This window comes from Staurois parvus, unplaced genomic scaffold, assembly GCF_062004578.1.
Source record: "Staurois parvus isolate SC_StPar_1 unplaced genomic scaffold, SC_StPar_1.0 ptg000468l, whole genome shotgun sequence".
In the NCBI taxonomy this organism is placed as follows: Eukaryota; Metazoa; Chordata; class Amphibia; order Anura; family Ranidae; genus Staurois; species Staurois parvus.
The window spans coordinates 1721913-1741206 of record NW_028318264.1 but is presented as its reverse complement, the minus strand read 5'-3'; the positions used below and the strand labels follow the sequence as shown (position 1 = coordinate 1741206).

General features: G+C 40.3%; 1 protein-coding gene across 1 annotated transcript in view; it reads left to right on the top strand.

The window, feature by feature from the left end:
- The window catches only part of LOC149452715 (dynein axonemal heavy chain 5-like), a 401888-nt gene that overhangs the window by 321193 nt on the left and 61401 nt on the right, over window positions 1–19294 (top strand). Inside the window, exons 69-72 of the mRNA XM_089689046.1 lie at window positions 899–1166; window positions 6604–6725; window positions 10762–11109; window positions 15610–15798. Of these exons, the coding sequence (XP_089545172.1) occupies window positions 899–1166; window positions 6604–6725; window positions 10762–11109; window positions 15610–15798 (927 nt within the window). The remainder of the gene's footprint in view (window positions 1–898; window positions 1167–6603; window positions 6726–10761; window positions 11110–15609; window positions 15799–19294) is intronic.

The following is a 19294-nucleotide window of genomic DNA, read 5'->3' as shown; positions in this document are numbered from 1 at the left end:
GCTTGCTACTACAACATAGTGAAGCTAAATGATAAAAAGCAGAATAATACCATCCTATCAGAGGTGCTATGTTACAGTGGACAGAATAAAGAGAATAGCACCATGTCACCAGATGTACCAGATATTCCTTGTTCTAAAAACAGAATAGCTTAATGTCACAGCAGACAAAACAGGACATACTGTACCAGGAACAATACAGAGAAACACATGTGACAATACCGGGTATATTTGTTAACAGAAGGGCTGGCAAGGATACTTGATTTTAAGCACATTGTGGACAAAAGCAGGAGGACATTTTGGGGTAGCTATGGTAGGCTGAGGAGCTGGGGGACCCAAAAAGAGACCAGGGGTATGTTTTTTTTACTGTATTGCTGACAGTCTTCACCAACCTTTCTCCTCCAGAGGTTCTTTTTAGCTGTCAGTAAAGGGGGCATTTAGACTTCCATTGTAAGGGGTACATTCTTTTCACTGACCACCAATGTAAGGTGCATTCTTCGCATTGTTTCCTGAAAAAAATCAATTTTAGCAAGGGCTCCTTACATTTATTATTAAGGGTTCCTCTAAGGTAAAAGGTTGAGAAAGGCTGGTCTACACTTATGAAATGAATGTCTGACGTGGACATGGATCTCTTTAAGAGTGTGCACCTGTTATGGGCACGCCTAATAGCAGTGTTGGTGCACTGCCTTCATTTAAAATCATTATATGGCTTTTGAATGAACAGCTCAGACTGCTCCCCATGTTACTAATTCCCTTTAGTGTATTATAATGTACTCTTCAGCTGACATGATTTGGTCTGAAGCTTGGCCGTTAAAAATGACTTATTAGTAAGCTTAAAAAAGTTTCACTTTCTGACCACTTTTATTAAAAGAAATGCTTTTTTTCCCCCAACCTTCCACAGAACGCGCCTTGTCGTGCAATCTCCATGGGCCAGGGGCAAGAAGTTCATGCCAGGCGCTTGCTAAGTCAGTCCATGCAAGATGGTGGATGGTTACTTCTTCAGAACTGTCACTTGGGTCTTGATTTTATGGATGAATTATTGGATACAATCACTGTTACAGAAACAGTTCACGATGGCTTTAGGACATGGATCACCACAGAAGTTCACCCAAAGTTTCCTATAAATCTGCTACAATCATCAATAAAATTTACTAATGAACCACCCCAAGGTATGATGCTCAACATACTTTTTTTAAAATCATTAGACATGCTTGGCATTTAAATACGCAGTTCTCATCGTGTTGTGCAGTTGCTAATCTATTTGAATTTCTTAACCATTTGACGCCCGGCCAATAGCCGTATGGCGTCCGGAAAAATTCACTAGCCGCCATATGGCGTACTCCCGCACATGCGCAGTTCGCGCGCTTGCAGAGCCGTGCAGTGGCGCGATCTGTCACCGGCCGTGTACCTCGGACATGGCCGATGACAGATCTGAGTACTGGCCCCCGTTGCCAGTACCATGTGACCTGCTGTGACCAATCACAGCAGGTCACATGACAGTTGTATACAATGAATGGCTTCATTCATGCCATCCATTGTATACTAGTGTCTAGCTGTGAATGGTCACAGCTAATCACATGCACATGTCATGTGATTAGCTGTGGCCAAATCACAGCTAAGCACAAAAAAAATAAAAAAAAAAACCCTGAATGAATCGATGTCATTCAGGTAAATGCTTGCTTATAGCAAAGTAATTCTTTACTATAAGCAAATTGTGTAAAAAAAAAAAAAACAATACTGATCACTACCCCAAAGTAGTACAATGTTACTATGGTAACATTGTACTACTTTGGACATAGGGAAATATGAAAAAAAATCTTTAAAAAAAATGTAATAAAAAATTTAAAATAAAAAAAATTAAAAAAATATATATATTTTTTTTTTCACACTGTCACCAGTCAGTGTCCCTGATCACCGCCATGCCAGTTATATGATGATGCTGTACTGCACTGGTGACAGTATGTAAAAAACAATTAGTGAAAATAATTTTTTTTATCTTTTCATTTTCCGAAAAATTATGACAAAAAAAATACAAGTTCAAAAAACTCACCATGCCTCTTATGAAGTGTGGCCTCTGCGAATGTCCCTCATGAATAGGGATCAATAAAGGAGACCACATAGCGTGATACCGTAGGGAACTTTATTCCATTGAATGAAATGACAAAGTGAAATAAAAACACTGACCGTATAATAGGAGTTCAGGATGGCCACCTGCGGTGGCTAGACGTCCAGTTGCTGTAGCCCCTCTGACGCGTTTCATGCGATGCACGTAGTCATAGGGTCCAGAGGCCGCACTAAGGGTGAGCCCCTATGGTGATACGCATCAAGGACCCCCGAGTACTGCATGCAGATGTGACTGGGAAGTATCCTGACCGTACCTGATCTGGAAGGCGGATGACCTAAACTATACCTATTGAGTTAGGTTATATCTCAAATGCGTGTTTATACGCACTTCTGGTGAGTGCGCATTTCATTTACATTGAACACCTGCCACCGGGATTAACCCTCCACGCACGCTTATTGGGATCATACAGGATCCTCATGTGGGCAATACATCTGGGACTTTTTTGCACTTTACTCACCTATTGGTGACATAATTTATGCACATTTATTTATTTGTTTATTTGTTTATTTTCTTGCTTGATTTGGTATTGCTGATTATCTATACCTATGTACTGAATATATGCTATTGGTTTTCTCATGCTGTGCATTTTATAAAAACAACTGCATCTTCTCATTTCCTTTAAATAAGGATGAGATTTATGCTGCATATTTAGTGTTTAGCGCTGCACCTTTATATTTGAGACTGTGCATTACAGTCCCATTCTTTGATTAGAGGCACTGCACAGAATAACATACATTACTGCATTTTTGTGGTAAATGTGAAAGAGGCCGCAATATTGAAAACAGTATACCTGAGGGAGAAAACCTGTATCAGCTTTACAGATGACCTGTCAGTTTTTTTTCGCTATCTGTTTCCCATTGGTGAAATTCCCTTCACTTTCTGTCCCATAGTCAAAACAGGAAGTTTGAAAAAAATGTCTCCAAAGTGAGGGAACCCCCAGTTGTCACCAGAACTAGTGTTTCCCAGTGGAAGATTTCCCTGTTTTGATGACAACCCAAAATTTGGGAATTTCTTTCACTCTCGGTGATAACAGTAAACAGGACACATGGAGACGGTGAATCGCCCTATTGGTGGAACAGACAGCAATAAGAACCTGACAGGTGTTCTACTCCCTCTCCACTCCATCCAAAACTGAAAAAAGTTTTGCCCTTAACTATACTTTACCCAGCTTCTTTTTATTTGTCTAGAGTTCCGTTTTAAGGTCACATAACTGCTTTTTGAATCTGACAATGCCATCAGCAAAACATTTCTGCAGAAATCAAAACCCTGGGCTATGGGAGGTTTTCCCAACATATACAGTTCAGCACAAGCTAGCGGTGTTACAATAGACATTAGAGCACAATTATTTCTGACTAACAAAAGACCATTTTAGGTACATAATAACCATTGCATTATTAAGCCTGACGTCCACATTGTGCTGTGTCCACTTAGCGACATTATATACCACAAAGGCAGGCCAACAATTTTCATGTATAGAAAGAAGTTTGTCTGGAAAGCTGATTCAGATTATTATTTCCTGTTATTAAATTTGTATTTGTAATACACAGACTCTCAGATTGCCATAATGGGGATTTGTGTAGGCTGATTGAGCATTGCCCTTTCAGAACACTTTTTTTTGTCTTCCTGTCACATAATACACACTGTATAAACATAATGTGCATAAAATGAATGATTGGTTTACAGTTTTTAGCATACAATATATTGCCAAAAGTATTGAGACACCTGCCTTTACACGCATATGAACTTTAATGGCATCCCAGTCTTAGTCAATAGGGTTCAATATTGAGTTGGCCCACCCTTTGCAGCTATAACAGCTTCAACTCTTCTGGGAAGGCTGTCCACAAGGTTTAGGAATGTGTTTATGAGAATGTTTGACCATCCTTTCAGAAGCACATTTGTGAGGTCAGGCCTGGCTTGCTGTCTTTGCTCTAATTCATCCCAAAGGTGTTCTGTCGGGTTGAGGTCAGGGCTCTGTGCAGGCCAGTCAAGTTCCTCCACTCCAGACTCGCTCATTTATGTCTTTATGGACCTTGTTTTGTACACTGGTGTGCAGTCATGTTGGAGAAGGAAGGGACCTTCCCCAAACTGTTCCCACAAAGTTGGGAGCATGAAATTCTTCAAAATGTCTTGGTATGCTGATGCCTTAAGAGTTCCTTTCACTGGAAATAAGGGGCCAAGCCCAACCCCTGAAAAACATCCCCAAACCATAATCCCCCTCTACGAAACTTTACACTTGGCACAATGCAGTCAGGCAAATACTGTTCTCCTGACAACCGCCAAGCCCAGACACGTCCATTGGATTGGTAGACAGAGAAACGGGATTCATCAATCCTGAGAACACTTCTCCACTGCTCTAGAGTCCAGTGGCAGCGTGCTTTACACCACTTAATCAGACACTTTGCATTGCACTTGCTGATATAAGGCTTGGATGCAGCTGCTCGGCCATGGAAACCCATTCTTTGAAGCTCTCTACACACTGTTGTGCTAATCTGAAGGCCAAACGAAGTTTGGAGGTCTTTAGCTATTGACTCTGCAAACAGTTGGTGACTTCTGCGCACTGTGCGCTTCAGCATGCTCTGACCCCGCTCTGCCATTTTACGTGGCCTACCACTTCGTGGCTGAGTTGCTCTTGTTCCCAGTTGCTTCCACTTTGTTATAATATCACTAACAGTTGATTGTGGAATATTTAGTAACAAGGAAATTTCACAGATGGACTTATTGCACAGGTGGCAACCTATCACGGTGCCACGCTTGAATTCACTGAGCTTCTGAGAGCGACCCTGTCATGTACCTGGTTAGAGACTGAAATGACGAGGTCGGTCTCACTTGTGTCACTAGCCCTGACCCCACTGGAAGTGGAACAGAGAGTGTCTAGGGACCAGGGGAACAAGAGTGCCAGCAGATGTTGTTTGCAGCTCTTGCAATTGGAGACTTTGGAAGACTGATGAACCTCCGATTCAGGATCAGTAGTGATATGCAGAGCTGGTATGGTAGATTGCCAGGTATGCACCAGAGTAAGACAGGAGGCTGGGATGGGAGACAGGAGTAATGTCATAGGAATAGCCAGGGTCATCAACAGGCGGACAGCGAGGTACCAAATCATAAGCAAGCCAAAGTCAGCAGCAGAGCCAAAGTCAGGAACAAGTATCAAGCAGGAGAGTAATCAGAGTCAGATCAGGAACAAGCCGGGTCAGCAACAAGGAAATGACACAGGAACGAGCAGGAAACGGGGAACAGCTGAAGACCAGTCAGCACTCAGCACAGGCAGAGGCACCTTTTAAATAGTCCGTCTGGCACCAATCTTCGCTGTGCATGTGCACGATCACTTCTATTTGCTAGCTGTCTCACGGGAAGTCCTTTACAGACCCATTCTTTCACAAAAATTTGTAGAAGTAGTCTGCATGCCTAGGTGCTTGATTTGATATACCTGTGGCCATGGAGGTGACTGGAACACCTGAATCCAATGATGTGGAGGGGTGTCCCAATACTTTTGGCAATATAGTGTATATTTTCATATAGTAGTACCTTTAGAAAGTTTGACTAACAGCTTGAAGGTCTATGGTAAATTTTATAACTCAAAAGAAGCACTTTATTCTTAGAAGCAATTTATTTTGCTGGGCAGGATTTCCCAATTAATTGATGACTTCAGCACTTTTGTGACCTCATAATTTAAAATAAGTCAGGTCATATCAGGTTTACTTTAAGACCAAGTGGAAAATCTTTCTTGATGCTTCACATGCCATTGGCATAATACGTGATAGTACTGAGGATACAATAGCTTGTGTAGATGTTTATTAGGTTATTGATTTTTTTTAAAGAATCTTGAATTCCCCTGGGCTTCGTGCCCCCCCATCCCCCATGGAAGCCCTGTGGTGTGTATACTATGTAATTTTTGAATATACTTTTTCCTGTTGTGTTCTGATTGGGACACACTGTGCTAAGTCCTCTTTATGGAAACACCGCTCTATATGCATCTGTAGGCAATGAATGCAAGGTGACTTGGTGTTATTTTTTTTGCCCAAGCTGAGCATTAAACTAGACCTGTTCAGGCCTAAAGACCATTGTCAAATGTACGTTTTCACATTCATTAGTGATCTATGAACCGAGCTTTACGCTTGATTCTGTGATTTTTCCAAACATGTAAACCCAGTAACTAAGTGCATGGAGAAACATAATGGCTTCAGTACACATTAAACAGTAGATGATGGACATTTTTTGATGTTTTAAGAAAATACAATAGCACACTTTCCTGACTTATGCTTTGTTGAATACATTATTTTTTGTTGCATTTGCATAGTTTTCTAATGTAACAGTACTGTATCTTCTCTGTTTTAAACAGGAGCAAACATCTATAGGGCCATCTATTATTTAAAAGGCTTTCTTTAAAAATGGATTGCAGATTTTATGAATAATTTCCTTGCTCTCAAAAACATAGCAGAAGATATAGGAAAATAAAAGATTTATCTGCGCTTTGTCTGTAGGTGTGAAAGCAGGATTAAAGAGGACATATTCTGGAGTGTCTCAGGAATTATTGGATGTAACCAATGTGCCACAGTGGAAGCCTCTGCTGTATGCTGTTGCATTTCTTCACACAACAGTGCAAGTAAGACCTCATTTTATTCTTTTTGTAATGTTATTTCCCTGTTTCATTGTCTTTCCTCAGTGCAGACACATTCAGATTTCTTGTACCTATCTTTGACACGTACATGAATTGGGTGTATGCACTGACACTTTTGGAGCTGTTCCCCAAGGAAATTTTAAAAGGCGTCTACCTAGTTAGTTTGATTTGTATACATGAGGCTTACAAAGTCTGCATTGGGTAATTGTTTCTGTTAACTTAGTTAATATTGCAGCAAAAATGCTTAAATTATCATCCTGCCAATATGTGTTTATCTGTGTATGGGAAACTTTGTCTTCTGCTCACTGTGCTCTAGGACACTTGGTAAAGCTTATGGCTGTGTGTTTCTCTCAGTTCATTTTGGACCATGTGTTTAATTAAAAATAAATAAATGAAAAGGACAAATTAAATTTTAATCCTGTAAATTTTTAAAGAGGAACTATGTAAACAACTAAATACACAGCTGAAATTGAACATATACAGCCTAAGCTGGCTCTATTGAGGCACAGGGATGGATTCAAAGAGTAGCTCAGTCACTTGGTGCCTGTCACTGTTGTGACCTTAGAAATAGGGTAGGTTAGCTTCACTTTAGGCTGAAGTGGAAGATCTCTTTTGTTGCCTTACATGCCCAAGGACATAAGCAATGATTCTAAGGATAGAATAGCTTGTGTAGTAGTAAAGTAGGTTATATTGATTTTTTTTAAACAAAACTGTACTTTTTGAAATAGACCTGTGCAGCCTGAAGAGTATTGTCTGGTGTAGATGTTAGAAGAATCATTGTGATCTCTAAACCTAGCTTTTACATTTGAGATGTCACACTGCAGTGCTAGGCACTCATATTTTCTGGTTCAGCAGTTCTGCATCCTATGTCATCTCTCATCCTTCAGGCTACCCATTGGACAATTAAGGGATCTTCCTGTCCTTATTTAGAATTGTAAACAATTAGGTAATGTGAAGGGCTAGGTGACCTAAATGGTATGACCCTTTTTTTTAGGATTAGAACACCTGTGTGGTTTTTACTGCTATCCTAGACTTCCCCTTACTAAAGCTGGCTATACACATAAAATAACAGATTCCTGTGGATGGACAAAACATCTGCTGTGGCTTTTGTATTTTGATATCCAGCAGCCCTATCAACCTACAAAGTTTGCATGTAACTGGCTGCAGTCACTGTTCAGTCAACAGTTTTCTGCTTGGCTCCTTAAATTTTTCTTACAATGCTGTGGGGGGTAATACCACAGCTCCACCTATGATAAGCACTCATCAAAAGCATCAACTGTGTTGCATTTTCCTGTGGATTTTTCATTTGTCTGCCTATCCTCTATTCATAGAGTGGTTTTCATTTATAGAAGCCTTAGTACAGCTTCTATGAATGGAGATTGGGGCAGAAAGGACAGGCATACGTAGTCTGATGAATGCCTGTCACAGGTCTAGCACTGGTAATAATCTCCACAGCACTGGAAGATGACAGATGTGGGTGTACTGGAGTGGGACAGAGGACTTTGGATTTTCACTATGGCAGGTGGCACCAGTAGAAGGCACACTTCGGATTAAATGTAATTGATGTCCCTTGTTTGTATTTTAAAATTTCCCTGAATTTAGGCTTTACAGTGGTTACATAGTTAGTCTGGCTAAAAAAAGACAAAAGTCCATCCAGTTCAACCATTAAAAAAAAAAAAGTTATAATCCTATACCCACAGTTGACCCAGAGGAAGGCAAAAAACCCCCCAGAAAAGCATGATCCAATCTGTTCCGGCAGGGAAAAAAAATTCCTACCTGATTCCCCGAGAGGCAATCGGATATTCCCTGGATCAACTTTACCTATAAATGTTAGTATCCAGTTATATTCTGTGTATCCAAGAAAGAATCCAGACCTTTTTTAAAGTAATACACTGAGCTGACCAGAACCAACTCTTGAGGGAGTCTATTCCACATTTTCACAGCTGTCGCTGTGAAGAAACCTTTCCGTGTTTGGAGATTAAATTTATTTTCCTCCAGATGTAAAGAGTGCCCCCTTGTCCTCTGTGATGACCTGTGAACAGCTCTACACCGAGTTCACTATATGACCCACTGATGTATTTATACATGTTGATCATATCCCCTCTTAATCTCCTCTTCTCAAGAGAGAATAAATTCAGTTCCTCTAATCTTACCTCATAGCTGAGCTCCTCCATGCCTCGTATCAGTTTGGTTGTCCTTCTCTGTACTTTCTCCAGTTCCCCAATGTTCTTTTTGTGAATTGGTGCCCAAAACTGAACTGCTTATTGCAGATGAGGTATTACTAATGATTTGTACCGGGGGAAATGATATCTCTCTCTCTGGAGTCTATACCTCTTAATACAAGAGAGGATTTTGCTCGCTTTAGAAACTGCAGCTTGGCATTGCATGCCATTATTAAGCTTGTGATCTACCAAAACCCCCAGATCCTTCTCCCCCATTGATTCCCCCCCATTGTACTCCCCCCTAGTATGTATGATGCATGTAGATTCTTAGCCCCCAAGTATATAACCTTACATTTATCAACATTAAACTCCATTTGTCACATAGTTGCCCAATTAAACAGTGCATTGAGGTAGGCTTGTAAGTTGAAGACATCCTGTAAGGACATTATTCCACGGCACAGTTTGGTGTCATCTGCAAAGACTGAAATGGTATTTTTAATCCCAGACCCTATATTGTTTATAAATATATTAAAAAGTAAGGGTCCCAACACTGAACCTTGGGGTACACCACTGATGACCCTAGACCATTCAGAGTATGAATCATTAACCACTACTCTCTGAATACGATCTTTTAGTCAGTATTCTAACCATTTACATACAGATTTTTCCAAGCCTGTAGACTTTACCTTACACATTAACCATGTGTGGGGAACTGTGTCAAATGCTTTTGCAAAATCCAGGTATACCACGTCCACCGCCACCCCTCTGTCCAAGGTTTTGCTTACCTCCTCATAAAAAGAAATCAGATTTGTTTGACAACTTCTGTCTTTCATGAATCCATGCTGTCTGTTGCCTAAAATATTTTTTTTTCCAGCAAGAACTCATCTATGTGGTCTTTTATTAAACTCTCCAGTATCTTCCCAACTATAGAAGTTAAACTAACAGGTTTATAATTACTTGGTAAAGATTTTGACTCCTTTTTAAATATTGGCACCACATTGGCCTTACGCCAATCCAATGGTACTATGCCAGACATTAAAGAGTCCCTAGAAATTAGAAACAATGGCTTTGAAATGACAGAGCTCAATTCTTTAAGGACCCGTGAGTGTATGCCATCCAGTCCAGGTGTTTTATTGACCTTTATACTGTCTACATATTTTTGGATCATATCAATTGTGAGCCAATGTGAATGTGTTATAAAATCAAAAGGTGTTTTACCTTAATGCATTACCTGCATTAAACCTTCCCATTTCTGTTTCTTTCCCTCCTCCATAAATACTTACCTGACTCTTCTCTCGATCCAGCGGTGGTCTTTCCTGCTGTCACAAGACAGACTAAGAGCAGCGGGAGCCATTCACTCCTGCTGCTATCAGTCAAATCCAGTGAGATGGAGCTGCGCTGTGTGTGTCTATGGATGGAGGGGTGCGTGTGTGCAACTGTAGCATGTGGCTTGCTATGGGGGGGGGGGCACACAGGAGAGGAGGAGGAGCGAACAGTGCTGGTCGGGGACCCCAGAAGAGGAAGTAAGGAGCATCTCTGTGCTACATCCTTGCTCAGAGAAGGTAAATATAAAGTTATTTTTATTTTAGGGAAAAAAGTGAGCCTTTAGTATCACTTTAAGGCTGAAACTGTTATAGGATTATGTATTGCTTAAGTAGTAATTTTTTTTATAATAAAGGATGTTAAGACTAGTAAAAAAACATAAATATTTGATTATATAGTGGAATGTTTCTGCCTTGATTCTTTAAAATATCTACATGAAATGCTATGCTAGATTATGGATACATCCCATCCAGGACTATTGCAAAAAATACACATTACCTGTATTGTAATACAATTTTCTGTATTTTCTTCTATAGGAAAGAAGAAAGTTTGGTCCTTTAGGTTGGAACATCCCATATGAATTTAACCAAGCAGATTTTGCTGCCAGTATTCAGTTTGTCCAAAACCATTTAGATGATGTGGGTACTAAACGTCCTGTGAACTGGAATTGCTTGCGTTACATGCTGGGAGAAGTTCAGTATGGTGGCCGTGTGACTGATGATTTGGATAAGACATTATTGAACACATTTGCTAGGGTCTGGTTTGGAGAACACATGTTTTCTGACAAGTTTTGCTTCTATAAAGGCTACGGAATCCCTAAAGGAAAAGCAATTGATGAATACCTCCAGTATATAGAGCAGTTACCATTGGTGGACACACCTGAGGTAAAAAATGTGATTTTCCTTTTTATATATAACTAATTACTATATAGCAAACTCCAGATCCAGTCTTGTGTTTTTAGGTTTTTTACTTGTAAGGCTTCATACACATAATTGTTCTGAAAATGTCCAGAGGCAGTTTAGGTGCCAACTCACTTATATGCAGATTGGATGTGGTTTGAATCGCATCCAATCTGCATGACATTCAGTGTGGATTCAGTGCAGTTTTAAAAAGAGTCCTGTTCGATTTCTGAGCAGTGCGGTCTGGTTCAGGTGCAGATTACAGCCACTTCTATGGGAACCACTTTGAATTGCACATGTCTTTAGTTTGTGAACACAATTTCAGGCTGTTTTTCTCTCTTCAAATCCTGACCTGAACTGGACCTGAACCGCTGAACCGCTTTTCAATTCGCACTGGAACCGGAGCTGTCAAACCGCACCCCATATACAGCATGTGAATCAGCACTTCGAGTGTGGTGATGTGGTGTTCTAGGGATGGTGTCTATAATTACACTCAAACAGCTAATGCAGATATTTAAGTGCAATTTGTCATAGTGTTTGGCATCTAAAATAGATATCATAACTATAATAAAATAAAAGTGCAAATTAATTATTATTGTAAACAATGGGACAGTTATGATATCTTAAAACAGAGAATAATAAGTGAGCGCTTTCAATAAACAAGCAGCTAAGGCACACAGGATAACCAAAAAAAAATCCTCACATGAAAATAAAATAAAAGTGCAGCGCTAGAAATTAAATAAATGTGACACAATGTAAAAGTGATCAGAGAAAGTCCCAACTGCGGTGACCTAGGGTAACAATGCACACTAACTAGTGAGCTGGAGGGTCAAAGCAGAAAGCTGGTGGTTGACAGTCACCATTTTCTGGTCATTGAAGACCGAGACCTGAGCGATTAGTAGTCATGTGTTCACTCTGTTCTTGGTCTTAGAAGTGGCAGAGGACAGATGGAGCTTCGGGCTGCTACTGCATTCTTCTAGATATCGTTTGTGCACAGTGGAGGAGCAGTGCTTTTTTGGTGGAGCCGCGATCATTTTCTGCCATCTAGTGGATTTCTTCTGCCCAGCTTTCTACCATCGTGTGGACCTTCACTGACCAAGGGAATACATCTACCCTTCCCATGCTGTTGACTACTTTATGAACTCCATCCTTCCTACACTGCACTATTAATGTGCACTTCTGGTTAGTGTGCATTGTTACCCTAGGTCACCGCAGTTGGGGCTTTCTCTGATCACTTTTACATTGTGTCACATTTATTTAATTTCTAGTGCTGCACTTTTATTTTATTTTCATGTGAGGATTTTTTTTTGGTTATCCTGTGTGCCTTAGCTGCTTGTTTATTGAAAGCGCTCACTTATTATTCTCTGTTTTAAGATATCATAACTGTCTCATTGTTTACAATAATAATTGAATTGAATTTAAATAATAAATCATTTTACACCAAAGCTAGGGCCAAAATCATTCTTCAGTGTGAATGCATACAGTTAATTCCAGTGTATGCCACTCATTTTATAATGGGTTTCATGTAGTTAAAAGTGTGTGCCAGGAAGGATTGGTGATGGCTATTTTTTGAAGAATAACCATCGTGTTATGGCTATTTCCTTTTTTATTGGTCATTTTGTACATACACGTGGATAATGTATGCAATACTTCCTGCAACAGAAGCAAAAAGATGCTCATGCAGCAAGCCCAGGATAGTTTTTTCAAAGTGCAGGTTCTGTCTTCAGTGACAGTCTTCGTGATTGCTACTAATGTGCCTGCATAGGAGATTCGTTTTAAATGCGAAATGGCACAGGGGACTTGCAATTCAAAAAGCATGTCATCTTCTTTATTCCATCAAAGTTGATCACATACAGAGCAGTGTACAAATTACTCTGTACATGGCATAAGACCCTTGCTTAAACAGGAATAACACCTGTAGCTTTTGATGCAATAAAGAGGAAGATATGCTTTTTGCTTTGCGAGCCCCTTGTGCCATTTCAGATTTTACAGTATATAGTAACTGTACCCTAACAGTGTTGGGCAGAATGTTGCTGAAGGAGATTTGCACTTGTACCTTGATTGAAGATCTAAGTACGTAGAAAATGAGTGCTGAATATGAATTGAGGCAGCACAGTGTCTAAATGGTTAGCAGCTCCACCTGGCACTACTAGGGTCATTGGTTCAAATCCCAGCCACAGCACCTCCTGCCTGGAGTGTGCATGTTCTCCCTGTGCCTGTATGGGTTTCCTCCAGGTACTATGGTTTCCTCCCACACTCCAAAGACATGCTGCTAGGTTAATTGGATCCTGTCTAAATTGGCCCTAGTATTTGTATGTATGAATGTAAGTTAGGGACCTTAGATTGTACTCCCCTTGAGGGCAGGGACCAATGTGAATATACAATATATACAGTTGTGTTCAAAATAATAGCAGTCAGACATCACTAACCTGATCAATCACGGTTTTTGGTAGAAATGATATTTCTACATGGCAAATAATTTACTAGCCGGTGTAGTAGAGTAATAGAAATCCAACAGACCCAACAGTCATGACGTGCATGCTGCTGATTCTGTGTAATTGAATCACTCATTGAAAGGGGCATGTTCAAAATAATAGCAGTGTGGAGTTCTATTAGTGAGGTCATTCATTCTTTGAAAAACAGGTGGCAATTATTGCCCTTATTTAAGGAAGGAAGGCAGCAAATGTTGTATATGCCAGTTACAGTGCATTTCTCTCTGAAATTCTGAGGAAAATGATTAGTTCCAGACATTGTTCAGAAGAACAGCGTACCTTGATTAAAATGTTGATTGGAGAGGGGAAAACATATAAAGAAGTGCAGAAAATGATAGGCTGCTCAGCTAAAATGATCGCAAATGCTTTTAAATGGCAACCAAAACCTGAAAGACGTGGAAGAAAGTGAAAAACTACCATTCGAATGGATAGAAGAATAGCCAAAATGGCAAGGACTCAGCCAACAATCAGCTCCAGGAAGATCAAGGAAGGTGTAAAGTTACCTGTGAGTACTGTTACAATTAGAAGACGCCTATGTGAAGCCAAGCTATCTGCAAGAAGCCCCCGCAAAGTCCCACTGTTGGAAAAAAAGACGTGCTGAAGAGGTTACAATTTGTCAAAGAGCACATTGACTGGCCTAAAGAGAAATGGCGCAACATTTTGTGGACTGATGAAAGTAAGATTGTTCTTTTTGGGTCTAGTGGCTGGAGACAGTTTGTCAGACGACCCCCAAACACTGAATTCAAGCCACAGTACACTGTGAAGACAGTGAAGCATGGTTGCACAAGCATCATGATATGGGGATGTTTCTCATACTACGGTGTTGGGCCTATTTATCACATACCAGGGATCATGGATCAGTTTGAATACATCAGAATACTTGAAGAGGTCATGCTGCCTTATGCTGAAGAGGAAATGCCCTTGAAATGGGTACTCCAACAAGACAACGACCCCAAACACAACAGTAAACGTGCAACATCTTGGTTCCAGACCAACAAGATTGACGTTATGGAGTGGCCAATCCCCGGATCTTAATCCAATAGAAAACTTGTGGGGTGACATCAAAAATGCAGTTTCTGAGGCAAAACCAAGAAATAGAGAAGAACTGTGGAATGTAGTCCAATCATCCTGGGCTGGAATACCTGTTCACAGGTGCCAGAAGTTGGTTGACTCCATGCAACACAGATGTACAGAAGTTCTCAGAAACAGTGCGACTACAACCAAATATTCATTAAGTGATTCAAAGGAAAGCAAAATCTTCAAACATTTTTCAGTTTATATAGTGAATGTTTGAGTTTGTAAAGAAGAATACAAACACTTCTATTTTTTTGAACAGTCTAATATTCACTTTTCTTCACTTTTTTTAGAGGAACAACACAAATTTGATATATTTTTCTTCATGTTTTGATTTGGAATAGAATGTGTCGTGTTCCCAATGCATTTGTGTGTATGGAAATAAAAGCTATTAGAAGGATTTTGAGCTTTATTCAATTTTTTCAACACACTGCTATTATTTTGAACACAACTGTATGTAAAGCGCTGCGTAAATTGATGGCGCTATATAAGTACCTGAAATAAATAAATACTTGTGTTTTTATCTGTAATCTTTTCTCTGAACGTTTTTCTTGTTAAAAACTGGTGCCCAGTAAAGACCAGGGGCGGACTGACCATTTGGAAACTCGGGCACTGCCCGAGGGCCCGGGGTCAGTAGGGGGCCCCATGAGATACCCCTGGTACCTTTTTCATAGGTTTTTTTGAGTTTGGGCAAGGACACAGGGGCCCCATGATCCCCTATTGCCCGGGGGCCCCATGAGTTGTCAGTCCACCCCTGGTAAAGACATTAACTTATTTGCACTTCATGTTTTTGTTGTCTCTTGCCCAAAAACGTGTCCAGCTTTACAATAAGCATTTTCTGTGCTGTTCACCTTACTCTAATATTTACATTAGGATTACACAATTCTCAATACTTTGTGTTTGCATTGCTTTCTTTTAGGTCTTTGGATTGCATCCTAATGCAGACATAACCTATCAGACAAACATGGCAAATGAGACACTAAGTACAATAGTCAATATTCAGCCCAAGGACAGTGGAGGAGGTGCAGGAGAGACCAGAGAAACCATTGTGCAGCGACTAGCAGATGAGATGCTGGAGAAATTACCAGAGGACTACATCCCTCATGAGGTACGATCTATGAAGCGCACAACATGTTGGCCTGTGTCATTCAGCTATATTTAGCTTCCCATTTACCAATTTACACTAAGCGTGAGTGCCACACTGTTAAATATCAGCTGTGCATGCCCGTCCATGTGTTCACCAAACAAGATCATTTTATTACCTCCAGTAAATATCTTCACACATCTGCTGCTGACATCAGTCTGCTTATTGATCTTTTATTTTAGCAACATTACTGGATATTGCCATGGTGCTCCAGACCCAGAACACTTGACATAAAAACATCTTAGCTGAGGCTAGAATTCCATGTGCGACCTTGAGCCATCCAATCATAGTGCTTCATTGATTTACACAACTCGAAAGGGTGTCACAAATTATTGTCCATGCATGTTTTTCATATTGATCATTTCTCTGGTCTTCAAAGTAAGCAAAAAAATCATGCTTCGCATTAACATACATATTGTTAAACAGCTGAAAAAGAACAATATTGCATATCACAGTAGTGTCAAGTAAAACAGACTGTTTAAAACGCTGAGTTTATTATTAAAAACACAATAGAAATACAAATGATATCATATTGAGCAAATATACACAGCTTTGTATATTGAATAACATTAGAAACAATATAACAGAAGAATAATTAACGTTCATCCCAATCTTTTGTTTCTAAAAAGCCAAATTTTAGTTAAAATCAGGTACATCAAAACCAAAGGGTCTAGAGTGTTACTAAACCCACAACAGTAAAATCAGTCTGTATATGAAGTAAAGCATGCTTGTTATACACACTGTGGAACCAAAGGGGTTTATCTTCTGCACTGTGTAAAAAGGATGTTTTGATACTGTATTCTCTGATCCTCCCCTTCATCCACTGTCCCCAATATATCTCCTGATAGAACAGAGGCTTCTAGGTAAGCTGCACATGCTCAGTTTAGTGTGTATTGCTAGAGAGTTTGTTTTTCTTGGGGGAGTGCATGTGATCAGCACAGTGCCAGTCAGCACTGTCCAGACAGAGGGTCAGATATCCTGCAGTCTCATAGGGAAGAATGAAAAATCCTCCTACAAGCTTTAACCAGTGCTTGGCTGGACACTGATTGAAGTCACAGGACTGCTCTAACTGCTGATGAGAAAAGGTATTTAGCAGTTTATATGTACTAGAATAATTGCATTTCCATGTTCTGTGTACTGTGGGAGACCACATATAGTGAATGCAGGGTCCTCGATTTAGTAACCCTTTAACTTTTTACAGTTTTTTTTTCCAGAGCAGCCACAGCTTGAATAGAAAAGCCCATCCCCTGCTAGCAGCTACAAAGAGGGTCCCTTGCTCTTTGGAAGCAGTGGTCTATCTACAGAGGCCCGACACTTCCTAATAAATCATACCTATAGCTCTGCAGTTTTCAATGCTCATGGTCTCTGCTAAGGGTCTGACTCAGCTAGCGTTTCGGACTTCTGCAAAGAAATCAGTGCAAAATGTAAGGGCCCCATTCTGTAGCTGTAGGCAGGGGACAGGCTTTTCTACTTAGGCTATAGCTAAAAAACATTATTAAACACCCTTTGTTTTTAATTACCTGGAATGTGTTTAGCACATTTAAAGGCTACATTCACCTTTGGGAAAAATTAATAAATGAACATATTTTTGTAAGAAAAAAAAGTGCATTTATTATTTTCCTCCAAGGAGCCTGCAAGGCATTGCACCCTTGATCAGTGAATCACAAATGCAATCTCAGTCTCCTGCAGACAAGTCCTACAACTTTCTGCCTATAGCTCTGTACAGGATTTCTGTTAAAAAATTGCAGGGCTTGTGAATTAACTTCGAAGGTGCTCATTAGCACCCTAGCAGTTATTGAAGAACTACAGGCTGTTTTCCTCATGGAGAAATGGGACTTGGAGTTTATTCCTTCACTGAAATGTGACAGCGGGTGCATGGGAACCCCCGCTCGCTATCACAGAAGTGGAGATTGTGGGATATGAGGGGAAGTGTTGGAACATGTTACACATTACACCTACAGGTGAAACTCGAAAAATTTGAATATCGTGCAAAAGTTCATTTATTTCAGTAATGCAACGTAAAAGGTGAAACTAATATATGCGATAGACTCATTACATGCAAAGCAAGATAGTTCAAGCCGTGATTTGTCAGAATTGTGATGATTATGGCTTACAGCTTATGAAAACCTCAAATCCACAATCTCAGAAAATTCGAATATTGTGAAAAGGTGCAAAATTCTAGGCTCAAAGTGTCCCACTCTAATCAGCTAATTAAGCCATAACACCTGCAAAGGGTTCCTGAGCCTTTAAATGGTCTCTCAGTCTGGTTCAGTAGGAATCACAATCATGGGAAAGACTGCTGACCTGACAGTTGTGCAGAAAACCATCATTGACAGCCTCCATAAGGAGGGAAAGCCTCAATAGGTAATTGCAAAAGAAGTTGGATGTTCGCAAAGTGCTGTATCAAAGCACATTAATAGAAGGTTATGTGGAAGGGAAAAGTGTGGAAGAAAAAGATGCACAAGCAGAAGGGATGACCGCAGCCTGGAGAGGATTGTCAGGAAAAAGCCATTTAAAAGTTGACTTTCACAAGGAGTGGACTGAGACTGGAGTCAGTGCATCAAGAGCCACCACACACAGACGGATCCTGGACATGGGCTTCAAATGTCGTATTCCTCTTGTCAAGCCACTCCTGAACAACAAAACAACATCAGAAGTGTTTTTCCTGGGCTAAAGAAAAACAGACCTGGTCTGTTGCTCAGTGGTCCAAAGTCCTCTTTTCTGATGAGAGCAACTTTTGCATCTCATTTGGAAACCAAGGACCCAGAGTATGGAGGAAAAATGGAGAGGCACACACTGCAAGATGCTTGAAGTCCAGTGTGAAGTTTCCACAGTCTGTGTTGATTTGGGGAGCCATGTCATCTGCTGGTGTTGGTCCACTGTGCTTCATTAAGTCCAGGGTCAACGCAGCCGTCTACCAGGAGATTTTGGAGCACTTCATGCTTCCTTCCGCAGACAAGCTTTATGGGGATGCTGACTTCATTCTCCAGCAGGACTTGGCACCTGCCCACACTGCCAAAAGCACCAAAACCTGGTTCAATGACCATGGGATTACTGTGCTTGTTTGGCCAGCAAACTCGCCTGACCTGAACCCCATAGAGAATCTATTGGGCATTGCCAAGAGAAAGATGAGAGACATGAGAGCGAACAATGCAGAAGGCACAACTGCACCAAAAGGGGCCCAAAACAAGTACTGAGTACATATGCATGCTTATACTTTTCAGAGGTCCGATGTTGTTCTATGTACAATCCTTGTTTTATTGATTGCATGTAATATTCTAATTTTCTGAGATTGTGGATTTGGGGTTTTCATGAGCTGTAAGCCATAATCATCACAATTATGACAAATCACGGCTTGAACTATCTTGCTTTGCATGTAATGAGTCTATCTCATATATTAGTTTCACCTTTAAAGTTGCATTACTGAAATAAATGAACTTTTGCACAATATTCTAATTTT